Source organism: Chionomys nivalis, chromosome 11 (genome assembly GCF_950005125.1).
Source record: "Chionomys nivalis chromosome 11, mChiNiv1.1, whole genome shotgun sequence".
NCBI lineage: Eukaryota > Metazoa > Chordata > Mammalia > Rodentia > Cricetidae > Chionomys > Chionomys nivalis.
The window spans coordinates 6,698,556-6,718,067 of NC_080096.1; the positions used below are offsets into that span (position 1 = coordinate 6,698,556).

The following is a 19,512-nucleotide window of genomic DNA, read 5'->3' on the forward strand; positions in this document are numbered from 1 at the left end:
GACCCATAGTTACCATCTGCGAGGTGCGACCTCAGATACTACCCTAGCACCAAAAGGAAGGGAAGGGAGGGAGGGAGGGGGGAGGAAAAGAGGGAGAGGGAGAGGGAAGAAAATCTTCCCCCCTTTGTTCTCTTGCTTAGGAAGAGGTATCCTTTTGTTCAAACGTGAGTGAAAAATGTCTTTTTTTTTTTAAGATTCGCTTTTATTTTGTGTCTATGTGTGAGTACCTGCAGTATATGTAAACCACTTGCATGCCTGGTTCCCTTAGATGCCAGAAGAGGGTGTTGGAGCCCTTGGACCTAGAGTTATAGGCAGTTGTAAGCAGCCTGATGTGAGCGCTGAGAACTGAACAAGGCCCTCTGCAGGAGCAGCCAGTGCTGTAACCACAGTCGTCTCTCCAGACCCTACGAACTTTCACACGGCCACAATCCCATCAAAGACTGCAGTGCGCACTAATTTATGTTATTACCATGGCTGGGCAGGGGTGGTGCACGCCTTTAATCCTAGCACTAGGAAGGCAGGGACAGGGGGAATCTCTTGAGTTCGAAGCCAGCCTGGTCTATAGAGTTAGTTCCAGGACAGCCAGGGCTACACAGAGAAACCCTGTCTCTCAAAACAACAAAGAAGCAGTCCCGGTAGAAAGAGGTCGAGCTCTCGCATTGCATCTGTCAGCTCCTCATGAGAAAGGTTCTGGCAGAAGCAGTGCGAATCCTCATCTTAGCTATAATCCCTGCAATCAGAAGGCCAAGGCAGGAGGACAAGAGGCATGAGGCCAGCCGAGGCTGCATGGGAAGAACCTGGCTCAGAAATAAACAAAGGAGGGCGAGAGACGGCTCAGCAGTTAGGAGCACACACTGCTCTTCCAGGGGATCAGAGTTCCACTCCCAGAACCCACAGCAAGGGGCTCACAAGCGCCTGTGACTCCAGCTCCAGGGGATCCAAAACCTCTGGTTCCCGTGTGCAACTGCTTTCACGTGCATACACCCACACAGAGACACATAACCAGAAATGATTCCTCAAAGAATGAATCAATCAATGCTCACCTTAAAGATGTGGCAGAGGGGCCGGAAATGTAGCCCAGTGGGAGAATATTTGCTTAACATGTATAAAGCCCTGGACTGGATCCCCAGCACCACCAAAAGTGGGGGGTGATGGGGAGGGGGAGTAAAAGATTCCAATCAAATGGAGAACAAAAAATAAGTACCTAAAGGAACCACACATTCGGGTGCACACGGATGAAAGTGAGAAGGTTCATGTCAAACAAGGCCGTCACTTGATTTGGGTAGGAAAGGGGAAAGAGAGTCCCAAAGAGCCTAAACTTCCAGAGTTAAGTCAAACATGCACGAGGCAGGGCTCCGGGCAGCCTGCAGGCTCACCGATGCTCGGCCAGCACTGGGAAGCCCAGGTCACCAACCACCGTCACCGACTCACCAGGCTCCCCCGTTCTTACCGTCTTTGTCCACGGTGAACGGCACATCCGGGGTGAGGATCTCATAGCTGCAGATCTGGCTGAACTGCGGGGAGCAGTCTGCGTCCACAGCCTCCACCCTGAGGACGTTGCCCTGCTGCTTCCCCTCCACCACGGCCGCCTTGTAGGACTTCTCCTTGAACACAGGCGCGTACTCGTTCACGTCGTTCACCTGGATGTGGACGGTTGCCCTAGACAAGGGGGTGAAAGCTGGTGTGGGGCTCTGTTCTTTTACACGAAAGGCAACAATTCTGCCGATTTCTACATTCCCCTTTCCTGATGCTGCTTCATGAGCTTCCTACAGTGAAGCCAAAATGTAACCAAATTCAATTTCTTTTATTTGGCACGGAGTCACGAGGAAGTTAAAATTGGGACTTGGGCTAATTTTTCTGTCCCCTAAAATTGAGGCAATAGGCTTAGAAAATCCATGATGCAGCAGAGGAGACTGAATTTTCCTCCAAAGTGGGGCAGGACGTGAGGAAGGGAGAGGAATGCAAACACTACTTAGTCTCTGGTCATAATGTCAAGACGCACTATCACAGAATTTTAAAGACTTACAGCCAAAGGAAGAGGGGTCAGAAATAGAGAAATGGTCTCACTGTGTGAGTTAAAACAAATGAGGTAGAGAGATGGCTCAGTGGATGAAGCACTTGCCACACGAGTCTGAGTGCCGAGCTCTGGCACCCACGAAAATGTGAAGCGGTGTGGTGGTTCCTCTGGGAGGCTGGACAGGAACGCAGGGCAAGCTGGCTAGCCAGACTCCCTGAGATGGGAGAGACCTGCATGTGTACATCAAGTGGACCCCAGGATATCCACATGCAGGCATACACATCTGTGAACACACATGCATGCACAGTCTGTCTGCCTGCCCCCCCCCACTCACACACTCACACACACACACACACGTGTAGAAACAAGTTCTGTCCTACTGTCACAGAGCAGGAAGAGGTCACCACGAGGACACCTTCCAGTCCTGGTTCCACAAATGAAGACGCATAGGAGAGACACTCCTAGCTGCCATTACCAAGTTCATAGCTGGGTACCAGTGAACCAATCTCCAAATAATGACACTTATATAGACTTCAAGGGCTACCTACTGATCAGGTTTTTTGGTCAAAATATAAACTTTTGGAAATATAGGCCTGTTGCAAAGTGTTTATCTGACATACACAAGGCCCAGGCTTCGTCCTCAGCACAAACATAATCTTCTCAAATGAACAAAGGGATGTCATGTTGTGTAAAAACGAGAAGTTTTCCACTAGTTCATCATACCCTGTTTTCAGAGCATCCCAATCCAGGCTCATCCATGTGGCGCCCATGCTGCCCACACATCCCTTTTCCTTAGCAATGTACCAAGGAACTAAGCCTGAGCAACATTCAATTGGTCTGGTGTTGAGGGGATAAAAGTCTAGACTTCTACGCCCATTCTTCTAGAGCCCTCTCTGTTATAGTGACCTCCGGTCATGTCAACTTCCTCCACAAGTTAGCTAGCTTATGCATTTAGAGTTTACAAGAAAAGATAAGAATAACAAAATCAGCCAGGACTCAGAGACAAAGGCAGGTGGATTTCTCTGAGTTCGAGGCCAGCTTGGTCGGTCTACCAAGTGAGTTCCAGGACAGCCAGGGCTACACAGAGAACCCTGTCTCGAAAAAAAACCAAAAAGAATAACAAAATCATTTTCCTCAGGAAAAAGTTCAATATGGGGCTGTGTGTGATGAGTGTGAGTATGTGTGTCTGTCTGTCTATCTCTGTCCCTGCTCCCAGTCCCCTCCAGAGACAAAGTCTTGCTATGTTACCCAGGCAGTCCTTGACTTTGTGATCCTCCTAACTCAGCCTTCCAAGTGCCTCAGTAGCAGGCACATGTCACTCACTGTTGCTGTGGGGCTTTAGTTTCTTTACCATGAATACTCGGGGGGATAAAATCACTCATTCCTTTCTGAAAACATGTTACCCATCAGGCTCTTCCCAGAAGTTAGACACAAAAGAGGACACCCAGGCTGGAGTCCACCCTTCAAGACCTTTCCAACCCGTCTGCGACCCTGCAGAACTCTTCCTGCTCCATCTCACACCTCGGAGCACCGGGACCAGGTCCCGCAGCCGCTCCCCATGCACGCTCACTACTGGGCGGCTCTCTTTGCTCTCGACTTACTTGTGAGATTTCTTCACGCCAGTGCCATCAGGTCCCTTTCCGCAGTCGTAGGCCTGGATGGTGAACGTGTAGTCTTTTTGCAGCTCACAGTCCAATTTCTCCTTAGAGCGGATTAGTCCCTCCCCCGTGGACTTATCCACCACCACGGCATCAAAGGGGACATTCTGCCCGTGAATTTTAAAGCCACAAATCTCACCTGGGGAGTAAAGCAGAGCAGGTTAGTGTGCCTTGCCCCATGAACCTTCTGCGCGCTGCCCCCGCCCCCAAAGAAAATAGACAACAACTTAGCAGCCAGGGGGTTGTAGGGTCCGTGGACAAAGCGGGGGCACTGTGCTTTAACACGGGTGAGTTTTGGGACTTTAGTAGAAGCGGATTCTGGCTTTCCAAGCAACTGGTTTACTTTGCATCCATTCATGCAGGGATACAAGAGAGAGAGCACAGACAGGCATTCCACAGGAGCACTTCCACGGCTCGAGGGTCAAGGGCGTCATAAGCAACAGCCAAGGCCTGAGCACACCAGGCTCCCAGGCGGTCTGAGCACTGGGCGGTTCTTTGGGTTTGCACCAGAGAGAGGATAAAATACAGTTAAGCGTTGAGAGAAGAAGTGTGACATGTGGGACCAGCATCGTAATTATAGAAATTCTGTCAAGGAAAAAAAAAAGATCAAGTCTTCCTGTGCAATGAGCCTGGCTAAATTAGGGAATCAAAAAAAACTGCTAAAGAAGAGGGGTAGAAATACCAAGTTTTCAGGCATCCATTTCAACAGCTGACATCCACTGTCTGCCACAGGGAGGGATCTGCTTGGATTCCCCAGTTCCGGCTTCACCTGAGAGGAACACCAGCCGGCAACAACAGTACGGCTAAACTGTCTGGGTTGAAAAGCTCCGTGGTTCCATGCATGCCCGTGGGAGGACAAGGTTAATGCTCTGACGCAATATGAAGCTGCAAAGCCATTTCTTGTGAAAAGAAGCTTGCACACTTCCACGGGTTCAGTGACTAGAAAACTGTCCCAAGCAAGTCCTGTTCATGCAGTTCAAATGGATGTCTGAGTTCTAGATATTTCTAACCAAGGGTCTGGTTACATACAATTTCCATAAATACACTTAAAAAAATGAAACAAAACTAGGAGAATAAATAAGGGGACAGCATGGCAGTTGCTCCGTTTAATGGCTGATTCCCAATTTTATAACAAGTTAGTGGGTTAATATTCATGAGAGGGAGACAAAGAACCCTTCATCACCTTCTTTGGTGACTGTCACCTCAAAACTCTCTAAAGGGAGAAAAGATAAACCCATGTCAGTAATTCAAGAAAGGATGAAGACGGAACAAGGATATCGTCAAAGGTGCAACACATTTCTTACAAGAACTGGACATGTCACTAACACACTCAGTAGACAGCTACACACTTGTTACATCACTAACACATTCAGTAGACAGCTACACACCTGCTACATCACTAACACACTCAGTAGACAGCTACACACCTGCTACATCACTAACACACTCAGTAGATAGCTGCACACCTGTTATGTCACTAACACACTCAGGAGCTGCACACCTGTAACATCACTAACACACACTCGGTAGCTGCACACCTGTTACGTCACTAACACACACTCGGTAGCTGCACACCTGTTACATCACTAACAAATACTCGGTAGACAGCTGCACACCTGTTACATCACTAACAAATACTCGGTAGACAGCTGCACACCTGTTACGTCACTAACACACTCAGTAGACAGCTGCACACCTGTTACGTCACTAACACACTCAGTAGACAGCTGCACACCTGTTACGTCACTAACACACTCAGTAGACAGCTGCACACCTGTTACGTCACTAACACACTCAGTAGACAACTGTCACCTGTTACGTCACTAACACACTCAGTAGACAGCTGCACACCTGTTACGTCACTAACACACTCAGTAGACAACTGTCACCTGTTACGTCACTAACACACTCAGTAGACAACTGTCACCTGTTACGTCACTAACACACTCAGTAGACAGCTGCACACCTGTTATGTCACTAACACACGCTCGGTAGACAGCTACCAGAGCTGTTAAGGAGGAAACACCCGGTCCTCACACCCACACCACTTTAAACCCTGCTTACCTAAGCTATTAGGTAACTGCACCCGAACTCACTCTGGGGTGGAATGCTGCTAGGGTTTCCCGGCACCCCACATGTCATAGGACTTTTCTTCTGATGACAATAAGTAAACCTAAGTATTTTCGTTTGTTTGGAGACATTGTCTCACTCTGTAGACCAGGTTGGCCTCGAACTCACAGAACCGCCTGCCTTTGCCTCCCAAGTGCTGGGATTAAAGGCGTGCGCCACCACATCTATCCTGTATTCTTATTTTTTTTTTTTTTTTTTTTTGATTTTTCGAGACAGGGTTTCTCTGTAGCTTTTTGGTTCCTGTCCTGGAACTAGCTCTTGTAGACCAGGCTGGCCTCAAATTCACAGAGATCCACCTGCCTCTGCCTCCCGAGTGCTGGGATTAAAGGCATGTGCCATCACTGCCCAGCCCTGTATTCTTATTTTTAAACCAAGTTCTCCAAATAATATTCTAGAAACATTCAACTCAACATGAGATTTACAGAACAAAAGTCTGGAGCTGAAGGGGTTAACCCTTCGCCCCACTGACAGCTGTGTCTAAAGTGTGTGACCGGAGTGACAGATGAACAGACGCTAGATCACAACCATGCAGGGATGACCACCCTGGTGACTGGATGTCATCCCGTGCCCACCACAGAAAAGATGCCACTTCTGGGATTGTAGCATTACAGAACGTCACCTTCTTTTGGTTTTTTGAGGCAGGGTTTCTCTGTAGCTTTGGAGCCTGTCCTGGAACTTGCTCTGTAGACCAGGCTGGCCTCGAGCTCACAGAGATCCACCTGCCTCTGCCTCCCAAGTACTGGGATTAAAATGTGCGCCACCACCACTGTCTGGCGGATCGTTTTTTTTTGTGCCTTGAATTTCACATAACCTTAAAACCTAATGCTCACTTGTCTCCACTGACATATGAGACTGTGGCTTACCCGTTTTCTTGACTGACAGTAAGCATCTAGGGAGCTGAAACATGTAAGGTGATTAAAACCTTGCTTGGCACAGCAAACACTCGGCACACATCTGCGGCCACTAAAGCCACATGGCAACTTCAGGCCGTTTCCAGCCAGTGAACGTGCAGCAGGAAGCTGCCCATCCATGCCTCCTCCTCCATCATGAGGGCTGCCCAACATGGTAGAGGCTGGCCACGGGGGAATGTCAAATTTAAACTAAAATTCATTTAAATAAATAAACACTAAATCTTCAGTTTCTTAGCCACACGGGACACCCAGGGCTCACAACACTGCATGGAGAACACAGCCCAGACCACCACCATAGCAGGGTCTCCTGCATGGCTACAAGGCCGGGGTGCCGTGAGGCCAGACTCTGCAGACCATGGAATCAAGGCCAGATTCAGGTTGCCCCTCTTTTTGAAAGGCCCGTGTACTAAAAGAATGATTTTACCTTTTTGAAAGTACTTCATCAAGCTGAGATAGGATCTTACTATGAGCCCCCAGGCTAGCCTGAAATTTACTCTGTGGCCCAGGCCAGCCCACAATCCTCCTGCTTTAGGCTCCTGGGTACTTGGATTACAGCAGCACCCCATCACACCTAGCTGACTGTTATCATTTTAAATAGTATTTCAGAGCATGAGAAAACACACTAAAATTCACACATCTGTCTTCATCAATGATGTTTGCCTGGACCACAGACATGCTCTCATTTGCACACTTGTGATGGCTAAGTTCATTGTCGATTACACCATTGCCATAGGCCCTATGGACTACAGAACCTAAATATTCCCTGTGGAGGTCTTCAAGGAAAACTTTATTGATCCCTATTACAGAGACACACCCTGAGTTAGAACCTAGGTGGCAGTGATGCCAACCAGCATCCTAGAACGGGCTAATAAACTGGAGTATGAAAATACTTTGGTTATTAGTATTATTTTATAAAGCTCTATCCTCACTACTTATGTGTATATGCAGATGAGCAATGGTGTCCTGGGAGCCAGAGCCATCAGATCCCAGGAGAGCTGGTGTTACAGTGACTGTGAGTCACCCAAAATAGGTCCTGGGAATTGTGTGTGCTCTTAACCGATGAGCCCTCTCCCCAGCACGAAAAAACATGTTGTGAGATGATCCCAACTGCCAATCTTTGATTCAGTGTAAATGCTCCAATTTCTGACTGGATTTCACTTTGCTGCAGAGCACAGGGCAAATGCGGCAGGCAGCTCTGTATCTTGTGAGCCTGTGTTCCTGGCAAGGCCACTCGGCCTGCGGTGAATAGACAGGACCCCTGGCATGAAATGCTGATTGCTGCCACTGAGGCTACATTCAAATAACAGGCTGAGGACACTCTATTCTCAAGCAATGGGAAAAAATGGAGGCAGGGCTTTGCTCTGTTGCTCAAGCTGGTCTTGAACACCTGGGCTCAAGCTATCCTCCTGCCTCAGCCTCCACAGAAGGCCCAGAAGCATTGCTATGCCATCCTCTCAGAGTGATGCAAGAATTTCTATCAAGAGAGAAGGAAACGAGCAGCTGCTTGGATGAATGGGTGTTGTCTGAAGTTTCGGTCCTGCCCAGTTCCCAGTCTTCATCTGGGTGACAACTGCAGACGGAAACTTCCCTCTTCCCAGAATTGTCATTGTCCCGCCCATACTTCCTGCCTGACTACTGGCCAATCAGCGTTTATTTAAAATACAAGTGACAGGGTACAGACCATTGTCCTACAGCAAATGGAACTTCAGGATTATGAAGGTCTGAAAGGGACCTCCCTCGGCTCTGCTAAAACAAGGTTGCCTGGGCAAGCACGGTACCTGGATCACTTCAGCAACAGATGCTGGGGACCAGACCTGACGGCAAGAAATGGTCAAGTTCATGTTTGGGAGGCCACTTTTGTCTTGTTGCTTGATCTTTTTATGTTCATGCATATTTGCCTGCACGAGTTTATGTGTACCACGGATGTGCAGTCCTGGAGGCCAGAGTGGGTGCTGGAACCCCAGAGCTGGAGTTACAAGAGGTTGTGAGCCATATGGGTGCTAGGAACCCAGGTCCTCTGCAAGAACAGCCAAGTGCTCTTAACCTGAGCCATCTTCTCCAGCCCCTCTGGGGAATTTTAGATGAGATCAGGTATATTTGAGGTGCTACAGCTCTAGATATGGGAGGAACTTTAAAGGCAGGGTCAATGGGGTCAGAGTATAACTGAGAAACTAAGCCTGATGTTGCCTCCTCCTGCCCAGGGAAAGAATACGGAAGGGAGGTCTGTCTGGAAGACTGGGAATTGGTATGTCAGTTTTAAACATGACCTTGTTCTGCAGTGTGATGGGAGGTGGGGCTAGCCTGTAAGAGTGCCTTCAGAGGCACAGCTGACGAACACAGGAACATGTATGACTTGTAAGAACATTGTGCTGTCCTCCCAAAGGCTGATGTGATGGTCTATAATGAGACCAGCGGATGTGTGTAACTCTTTCTCATAGAGCCCCACTGACTGTGAGTATTGCAGCTGGCTACTGTGGCGGGCTCCGCCAAGGGGCTTCAGAAACCCTCCAGGGCTTATTCAAAGCCCCTCTGCTGGGTCCTTTGCCTACAGTGACCTGAAGCCTCAGCAGCTGGCTGGCTGCTACAGCAGGGAAGGGGTTTACCCTTGCACAAGCTGGGTTCCCAGGGGGCTTCAGCAGAAGCAGCCAGCAAACGGCCTCACGTGTTATCTGTTCATCTAGCCCATAGCTGTGATTTTAATGAGGCAGCTGGGTCCAGCTGTGGACACAAGGTGGGACAAGTAGCCAGTAAGAGCACCGGGGTGGAGGGGGGTGGGGGGGTGGAGACGGCCTAATGAAGGCAGAGTAGCAGGAAGTATGGAGGGACATTCAGGGAAAACCAACAGAGAAAAGAAGTGGAGTTAAGTCTGGGGTGAGGACCTTGGCTTTAGCTAATGGGGCTTTCTATGGAACTGCGGCCTCTGTGTGTGTGTGTGGTGTCTCTGTCTCTCTCTGTGTCGTGTATGTGTGTGTGTTGTGTGTGTTGTGTATGTATCACTCTTTGTTGTACATATGTGGGTGTATGGTGTGTCTGTGTATTGTGTATGTGTCTGTGTGTGTCACTATTGTGTGTTTGTGTCTCTGTGTCTGTGAAGTGTGTCTCCGTCTCTGTGTTGTGTATATGTCTCTCTGTTGTGTGCGTTGTGTATATATGTCTCTCTGTATGGTGTGTCTGTGTGTGAGTGTCTGTTATGTTTGTGTCTGTGTAGTGTGTCTCTGTCTCTGTTGTGTATATATGTCTCTCTGTATGGTGTGTCTGTGTGTGTCTCTGTTATGTTTGTGTCTGTGTAGTGTGTCTCTGTCTCTCTGTGTTGTGTATGTGTGTCTCTATTGTGTATATGTGGGTGTATGGTGTGTTTGTATATATGTTGTGTGTCTATTTGTGTTGTGCATGTGTGTCTGTGGTGTGTGTGTCTGCTGTGTCTGTGTGTGTCTGTGTGGTGTATATGTGTGTGTCTCTCTCTGTGTTGTATACGTGTGTGTGTCTGTTGTCTGAGTCTCTGTTTGTGTGGTGTATATGTGTGTGTGCGTAGTTTAGCTAACATCATTTATCCTTACCATCTTCAGGCTTGCATGGGGATTTTTTCAGCAAGTCCCAGGCATGACTCGATTTCCCCCACAATACTTCGTATCTGTCCCTGTTTAGCACAGCAAGGAGTCTCTCACTGCCAACTGAGCGATGGGGACCCTTCCCACAAAGCTTCCTGGCCCGTCCCTCCTTAACTTGGATTTGTCACTCACGTTCCACTCTCGCAGGAGCTAAAGCCTGTTTGTTTCAGGGGTTCTCAGACTTCCTAACGCTGTGACCCCTCAATACAGCTACTCATGTTGTGGTGACCCCAACCATAAAATAGGGGGGTTATTGTTGTTGATGTTTGTTTTTAATTTTTTGAGACAGGGACTCTCTGTGTAGCTTTTTTTAAATATTTATTTATTTATTTATTATGTATACAATATTCTGTCTGTGTGTATGACTGTTGGCCAGAAGAGGGCACCAGACCCCTTTACAGATGGTTATGAGCCACCATGTGGTTGCTGGGAATTGAACTCAGGACCTCTGAAAGAGCAGGCAATGCTCTTAACCTCTGAGCCATCTCTCCAGCCCCGTCTCTGTGTAGCTTTGATGCCTGTCCTGGAACTCACTCTGTAGACCAGGCTGACCTCGAACTCAGAGATCCACCTGCCTCTGCCTCCCAAGTGCTGGGATTAAAGGTGTGCACCACCACCACCTAGCTTCATAAAATTATTTTGTTGCTACTTCATACCTATAAATATTTGTGCTTTTCAATGGTCCTTTGATCCCTAAAAAGGGGTGGCGACCCACAAGTTGAGAACCACTGGTTTATTTGCTTATTTGTTTGTCTGGTTGGCACTGACTCCCCCCCCATCCTTCCTCCATTTTATGCACAATTCACAGACGTTGCCAGCATCATATGGAGTCACACTGGCATCACGACCCTCGGCTGTCCCTAGACCTCACACACTACAGTGAAGAACCTCTCAGAGTCGCCTCCGGTGCCACTTCCTCCAGGCCCTGGCCCCTCCTGTTCCATGCAGACTCCACATAACTGCGCTGCAGCAGACCTCCTAAAACCCTGTCTTTCTGTGGAGAATCAGAATCCCAGCCATGCCAGCCAGAACCCAGCCAGGCTGTGCCCACCATCACTCGCCACCAATCTCTCTCTCTCTCCTTTTATTCCACTCTAAGATTTTCTAATATTGCCAAGGGAAATTTTCTTCCCTAAAGAATTCTTGAAAGACAAGTGTCTGTGAGTTCCAGGGGATCTGATGCCCCCTTCTGACCTCTGCAGGCACCAGGCACTAAGTGCTGCTTATACACACACGCAGGCAAAACACTCACACTTGACTGTAGGCCAGAGAAAGAGACTTGAGAATAGCCAGAAGCAAACATAATAATAAACCTTTAAAAAAAAAAAAAAGAAAGAAGAAGACTGGCAAAGAGAGGGAGTCACCAACTGTCATCATCTAAGAAGATGACGCCCACAGCAGGGATCCTCAGCAAACTGGTGCATTTCCTTCCTTCAAACCAACTTAGGTCACCCCAAGGAAACAACCTAGACCTGGCCGTGTATGCTCACGTGTCTGATACTGACAACATATACCAGAGGTGTCAAGGATAAGATGATCCGTATCACACATGTGTCTGCTTCAGAGCGCTGTCATGTGAGCTCAGCGCTTACCTACACACACCCCATAAGGGGCTGGGACCACAAACCAGAACGTTCTCGGAGAGCCAGCACAGCAAATCCAGGCTGTCTGGCAATTCTAATATCAGTGATGTGTGGCTTAAACTCATTTGTCCTCTCCTACATGCATGGGGTGCCGGTGTGTTCCAAGCACTGATCTAGCGAGGGTACTAAGGACAAAAATGGACAAGGTCATCATCTCTGCTGTGTGAGTGACAGACGCACCTTGAGTCAGTTTCCCTACCCAGGAAATGACACCAGTGCTGGCACCTGACTTCCGGAAGCAGTAAGGACAAGTGGTCCACAAAGAGCCCCACAACAAGCTGGGAACTGTCAGTTCACTGACAATGAGCTCATAGCCATCTCCAGTCACGTTGAGACAGCAAACTCATTGCCAAAACGATCCCAGAATAAGTCTATGTCTGGCCTTGCTCCAACACAAAAATAATTTGAAGGAACTGTGAGGAAATCGGACACGGAAGACTTATATAAAAAGACAGAAACCTATTTCCCACATAATACTAAATTGAAGAATATACATTAACATCTTTAAAAATTACATTTATTGCTGGGTGTGGTAGAGCACACCTTTAATCCCAGCCCTTGGGAGGCAAAGGCAAGCAGATCTCTGTGAGTTTGAGGCCAGTTTGCTCTACAGAGTGAGTTTCAGGACAGCCAAGACTAAGAAGATCAAAACAAAACAATACAAAATTACATTTATCTATTTCTCTCTCTCTCTTCTCTGTTCACGTGTGTGAACATGTGCGTGTGCACGTGTGCACACATGTGTGTGCATGTCAGAGGACAGTATAGGAGTCCACTTTTTCCTTCCACCACAGATGAGGAACCCAGACTGGTGGCAAGTGCCTTTACTTGCTAAACCATTTTGCTGGCCTGCAAACGTATTTTTTTGAACATTAAATAGGATTTCACTGTTAACACGGAAGCAGCAGACGTCCCATCTCACACTCTGGACCAGGCAAGGCTCCACTGCTTTAGATGGGTTTGTTCTATTGTTATCTCTGGTGTGTGAGGGGGTCAGGGTCGACCTACACCACACTACGCAAGTGCTCTACCCTAGCTACCGCCCAGTGCACAGCTGGGAATTTAAGCTCTCTGACACATGTACACAAACTAATATTCCCCAAGCTGAAGGGTGTTAAAATTTGGGGGTTTTTCCCTATTTTTTTGAGACAGGGTTACCCCCCGCCCCCAGGTGTTAAACTGCTCTATGTTCACAGAGGATGAAACTGTGGGGTAAGTAACTGGCTGAAGGCTGCATGGCCAGGGTTCAAGTGCTACCCACTGGCTCTAAAGCCTGTTCTTCATAAGCCTGTCTGCTCAGCCTCACCAGGGTGACATTCTGGGATATGATGGCCAGGCACGGCAGGTGCTCCTTTCCACATCCCATATACCTGTTCAGGCCCCAGGCAAAAGGTCAAAACCCCTGCTGCCGTCAGGAGTACACATCCACAAAACAGCCAAAGTGGAAAAATGTGAACGTCTACCTATGGATGGGGGAAAACCAGAATGTGGCCTGTCCACACAAGGACTGCTCCCCAGAAATTAAGAGGAACGAGGTCTGGTGGATGTCACCACAGAACCCTGAAATCAACAGCAGTTACTAAACACCGGAGATAACCTTATGGGAAAGCAGCCAGAACAGGCAAACCTATGGCAGTTGCCAGGGGCTGAGAGGACACTGTGGAGGGCCATGAACCAGGGCACTGTGGAGGGCCGTGAACTGGGGTGGTGATTGCTTCCTGGAGTGCTGAAATGCTTTAAAAGGAGAGGGGTTGATGGGTGAACAGTCTTGTGAACACGGTTTTTTAAAATTCAGTGGATTACAAAGGCTGACTTTTCTGGTTCATGAATTACATATTTTAAAAAAGAAAAAGAAAAAAGATCAGGTATAGAACACACACCTTTAATCCCAGCACTCAAGAGGCAGAGGCAGGCAAATCTCTGAGTTAGAAGCCAGACTGATCTACATAGTGAGTTCCAGGACCGATGTGGGATTCCTCTCTGTATGCTGTGCATGTTTTATTACGTTAATAAAGAAGCTGCTTTGGCCTATGGCAGGGCAGAGTAAAGCCAGGTAGAAAATCTGAACAGAGATATAGAGAGAGTAGGCGGAGTCAGAGAGACGCCATATAGCTGCCCAAGGACATTGGAACTTTACTGGTAAGCCACAGTCTCATGGCGATACATGGATTAATAGAAATGGATTAATTTAAGATGTAAAAGCTAACTAGAAATATGCATGAGCCACTGGTGAAACAGTGTTGTAATTAATATAGGGGCCGGGAAACGAACGTGCAGTCTGGGTTTACACAGGACAACCAGAGCTGCACAGTGAGACCTTCTCGCCCTCTCAAAACAAAAAAGGAATATATGAGTGGTTAAGGGTGACTCGGGTCAACTGCAGGTCAGTCTAATTACACCATGGTTTGGTTCTACACTGCATCTCTGAATAGTTTATCTCAACTTATATGTCAATAAAAAAGAACTGAGGACTCCTAAAACCATGAAATATTATAGGTATTGCTTCATTCCAAATACATTTGATAAATGGTATAATAAAATTAATTTTTTTTTCAGGACAGGGTCTCTCTGTATAGTTCTGGCTGTCCTAGAACTCACTCTGTAGACCTGTCTCTGTCTCCCTTGTGAATGCTGGGATTAAAGGCATACACCACCACCGCTGGCAGCAAAATTAAATCTTACTAGGTGGTGGCACACACTTATACTCCCAGCAGAGGCAGGTGGATCTCTGTGAGTGCGCAGCCAGCCTGGTCTCCATTGAGAGTTCCAGGACATCCAGGGCTACACAGAGAAAAACAAAAAGCAAACAAACAACACTCACCCAAATAATAATAATAAATGAAAGACTTCTTACATCATCGGGGACAGAAAAGTAAACTCAAGCTCATGAGAAGAGGGAAAGTGCTCTCTTCATGGCTGTTAGGACGTGAGGTCCAGTCTGTCCCCTTCCCTTCCTGACTTTCTACAGCTATAAAGAGCACCGTGACAGAGTGTCCGCTGTCCAGCCTGAGCTAGAATCTCACCTCTAAGGCCGAGTGGAAAGCTCAACAGCTCTGGGCCTCAACTCCCCCCTTCTCTCTTTAAAAACACTTCTATATTTTTATCTTTTGTGTGTGAGTACTGTCTTTCATAGATGTCTAGGCACCAAATCTCTGGGAACTTGAGTTACAGACAGTGGTCATGAGCCACTACGTAGGTGCTGGGAACAAACCCGGGTCCTCTGGAAGAGCGGCTTGTGCTCTTAGCCACTGAGTCAGCTCTCCAGCCCCTGAGCTTCCTCTCTTTAAAATGAGGCTGGCAGAAAACATTCTTACTTCAAGTGGCAGAGAATTAAATACAAATTTTTATTTATAAAGCACCTGGAGTGGTGCCTGGATTCTATTCTTGATGCTTAGGCGCAAATGTATTCTTAGCTGTGTGGTAGGACTGAGCCCCACACACAGGCCACACACAGCTGGCTTGGTAAAAGGCCGGAGGCAATGAACGCAGAACCCAGGGCTTCAGTCATTTCTTTGCTATGTCTTGAGAAAGGGTCTCATGTAGCTCAGGCTGGCCTTCCTCAAACTTACTATGTATCAGAGGATGACCCTGACAGTTTAATCCTCCTGCCTCCACCTCACGAATGATGAGGGGATTAAAAGCATGTCACATGGTTCTGGGCTCTGAATTTGAGGTCTGTGTTGCTAAGCAAGTTCATTCCCAGCCTGAGTTACTACCCTCTCTCTCTTTTAAATTTATTTTTATTTTTTTTAAACATTTTGTTTTTGTTTTACATATATTATGTTTCCCTCATGTGTCAGTGCACCTGGTGCCCTCAGAGGCCAGAAGAGGGGGTTGTATTCCCTGGACCTGGAGGTCCAGCTGTGAGCCCCTAGGTGGGTGCTGGGAATTGAACCACTCAATCATCTCCCTGGGCTTCTAAATCACTTAAAATGCAGGAATGTATATAAATCCACTCAAAACACATTCTAGGCAACCACACTAGAGCTGTGATATAGCTCTAAATGTCACATACAGAAGAAGCAACTGTGATTACTTAAAAACCACAGTGGAGCTGGGTACCTAGAACTCTGGCTTCAAAATCCAACTCTCTCCTGGCCTCTGTAGGAACCTGCACTCATGTGCAAAAGGTTGTTTGGGGCTGGGGAATGGTTCAGTGGGGAAAGAGTTTGATGAAGCCTGACCACCTGTGGTTTGGATTCTCAAAACCCACACAAAAGGTTGACACAGGCTGGAGAAGATGGCTCAGTGGTTAAGAGCTCTCGTGGAGGACTCGGTTCTGATTCCTAGAACCCACATGGTGGCTCACAATCATTTCTAACTACAGTTCCAGGAGATCTGACATCCTCTTCCGGCCTAACACACCTGCACACATGTGCAGACAAAACACTCATACATATATATATGGTTTTAAAAAACTGAAAAGAGGGCTGGAGAGATGGCTCAGTGGTTAGAGCACTGACTGCTTTTCCAGAGGTCCTGAGTTCAATTCCCAGCAACCACACGGTGGCTCACAACCATCTATGAGATCTGGTGCTCTCTTCTGGTTGCAGGCACACATGCAGACAGACTACTACATACATAACAAACACACAAACAAACACCCTCTTCTCCTTGCTAATGTATCAAAAAAAGAAAAAAGGAAAAAAAAAGAAAACTTTAAAACCTGACACAGCCACACATGTGCATGTGTATCTGACTCTGGGACTGAGAAAGGACAGCCCTCCACCAGCCAAGGCTGACACGATGCAAGAACAGACCTGACTGGAAAATACCACTAAATGTTAGCAATGTAGGAAAATTACCACACGACCAAAACCTCTGATGTTATCCTACAGATTTTTCTCTGTGAAGACACAGAATACAGTCTTATAAAATAACTCAAATTAAACATTTATTAACTTTAGTAAGTGGGGTGTTATGCCTGCCACCTCAGCCCTCAGAAAGTTGAGGCAGGAGGACAACAAGTTTGATGCCAGCTTGCATTAATATATAGCAAAACAGCTCTGCTCAGCTACCCGGCTGTTAGAGAACATGTGGTGCCTGGAGCCACAAGCAGCCCTCAGCCACCGAAACCCTTCCTGAAAGGTCCAGTCATCCAGGCAGATGGAAGCTGCTTCCTACCCAGGCTAAGCTTGCCACAGAGAACAGCTGGCCACCGTACCTGCAAAACGCAGCGGTGAATCTTTATCCAGGGCGATGAGGGGAGGGTCCAGCAGCACCGTGTTGTCGTTCTCGGTGACTATCCCGTGGTAGGTGGGCTCGAGCCACGGCTTGTGCTTATTAACTGCATCGGGAGAAAAGGAGAAATTAGGTAAGATTAGGGCAGCTCTAACCCTCAGCCACCTTTGAGGACGAACGCCGGCTGGCTACACACGTGTGAGGAAAGGCCACGGCACACAAATCAACGAGGTCAAAAGAGATGGAGCCTCTGGAAAAATGAGGATGTCATTACTGGAAGAGGCCACATGAAATCTAGCCCAGATCAGGGAGACAAAAATGGACTCCGTGCCACAGGCTACTCCTGGGGCAGGAGCTCTGAGGACGAGGATGACTCACACAGGTCAGCAGAGCCACCCTCCTCCCCATGCAGCAGCAGGGATGGCTGCTGGCGCTGACAGAATCAGGAAAAGCTTACAAGCAGCACGGGTCAGCCTTCTATCAAAGGGTTCATCAGACAGAGGGCAACTCTGCTGCGCAATGAGCTGGGCAGTTCACCCACTGGGAGACCCCAGGCTCTTCCCAGAAGCTTTTCACATAAACCGCACTGGGAAGGAAGCTGGGACACACCTGGGGGAGGTAAATGGCACTGAAAACCACTCACAAACTCCGACACTCTGTCACGTCTCAACACCCTCTAATCTTAGTGCCCCCACTCCCCCAGGGCCATGGTATGTAGCCCAGGCTGGCCTCAAATTCAATCCTCCTACTTCTGCCTCCCAAATCGCTGGGCTCACAGCCGCACACCACTGAATCACATGTCAATCTTTCATCCTACAACGCAAACCATTAGCTTGCCTTGCAGTTAATAGTAACATTTGACACAAACATGTATTAATACTCTGTTTTACTAATTACAGGCATAATAAATTAAAATTGAATTTTTATTCCAGTATTTGAGTCCATAAAACTCTTAGGATATCACCTTGATTTTTTCCAACACAACAGAAGCATAAAATTATTAAGCAAAGCAAAATGCAGGGTGCCTGTCACGTCCCAGCGGAGTGGACAGGCTGCCACCTTAATGGACAGGCTGCAGCTGAAAATGGTTAACAAGTTTCAGAGTAGAAAATAACTCTGTGGAGATTAATTCCACCACCATCCCAGCATTCTAGCTTAATAATTCCCAAACTTCTCAATTGCTCCTTTGAGCTGGCAGTGTAATGAGAGATGGCCATTTCTAGAGACTGAACTTTTCAATAATTAATGAATGATATTTTTAATATTTCATCACATTCAATTTGCATTATGAAACATTTATAGAAACAAGTGACTGATGTTTCTGTAATCATCCTCTCTCCAAAACCACCAGAAGATTATGGGCTGTAAGTCCAGGAACATGTCAGCCATGACAGTCCTACACACTACGGGCTGTACGTCCAGGAACACGTCAGCCATGACGTCCTATACACTGAGCTGTACGTCCAGGAACACGTCAGCCATGACGTCCTATACACTGAGCTGTACGTCCAGGAACACGTCAGCCATGATGTCCTATACACTAAGCTGTACGTCCAGGAACATGTCAGCCATGACATAATCCTACACACTACGGGTTGTACGTCCAGGAACACATCAGCCATGACATAATCCTATACACTGTGGGCTGTACATCCAGGAACATGTCAGCCATGATGCAGTCCTACACACTACGGGCTGTATGTCCAGGAACACGTCAGCCATGACATAATCCTACACACTACGGGCTGTACATCCAGGAACACGTCAGCCATGACATAGTCCTACACACTGTGGGCTGTACGTCCAGGAACATGTCAGCCATGATGCAGTCCTACACACTACGGGCTGTATGTCCAGGAACACGTCAGCCATGACATAATCCTACACACTATGGGCTGTACATCCAGGAACACGTCAGCCATGACATAGTCCTACACACTGTGGGCTGTACGTCCAGGAACACGTCAGCCACGACAATCCTACGCCTCGCTCACTTCATTGCACTCCAGATCAAACCCAGCGACATTTCAAACAGCAAAACTGGCAATCAAAGCTGCAGGTGAGTGGAGGGGCTTTCTGGAGTTACTCTCAGATGAAAATGATTTGTGACTTCAGATTTTAACCGTTAGAAACTTGATTTAAAAGTCACTATAAGGAGGCTGGAGAGATGATTCAGCAGTTAAGAGCACTGGCTGCTCTTCCAGAAGATCTGGGTTCAATTCCCAGCACTCACATGGAAGCTAGCAACTATCTGTAACTCCAAGATCTGACACCCTCACACAGACAGACATGCAGGCAAAACACCAATGCACATAAAATAAAAATAAATAATTATGAGCAGTGAACCTCTGGGTTAACTTCAAG

At 47.5% G+C, this 19,512-nt stretch overlaps 1 protein-coding gene across 4 annotated transcripts in view; it reads right to left on the bottom strand.

The window, feature by feature from the left end:
* Nucleotides 1–19,512, bottom strand: part of Clstn1 (calsyntenin 1) — a 65,777-nt gene that overhangs the window by 15,461 nt on the left and 30,804 nt on the right. For 2 of the 4 annotated variants that reach the window (XM_057783942.1, XM_057783939.1), the window contains exons 2-5: nucleotides 17,132–17,254; nucleotides 4,859–4,888; nucleotides 3,619–3,814; nucleotides 1,451–1,659 (exon numbers count right to left, since the gene is read on the bottom strand). In XM_057783942.1, the coding sequence (XP_057639925.1) occupies nucleotides 1,451–1,659; nucleotides 3,619–3,814; nucleotides 4,859–4,888; nucleotides 17,132–17,254 (558 nt within the window). The remainder of the gene's footprint in view (nucleotides 1–1,450; nucleotides 1,660–3,618; nucleotides 3,815–4,858; nucleotides 4,889–17,131; nucleotides 17,255–19,512) is intronic. The other 2 variants (XM_057783943.1, XM_057783940.1) reach the window with 1 other exon arrangement.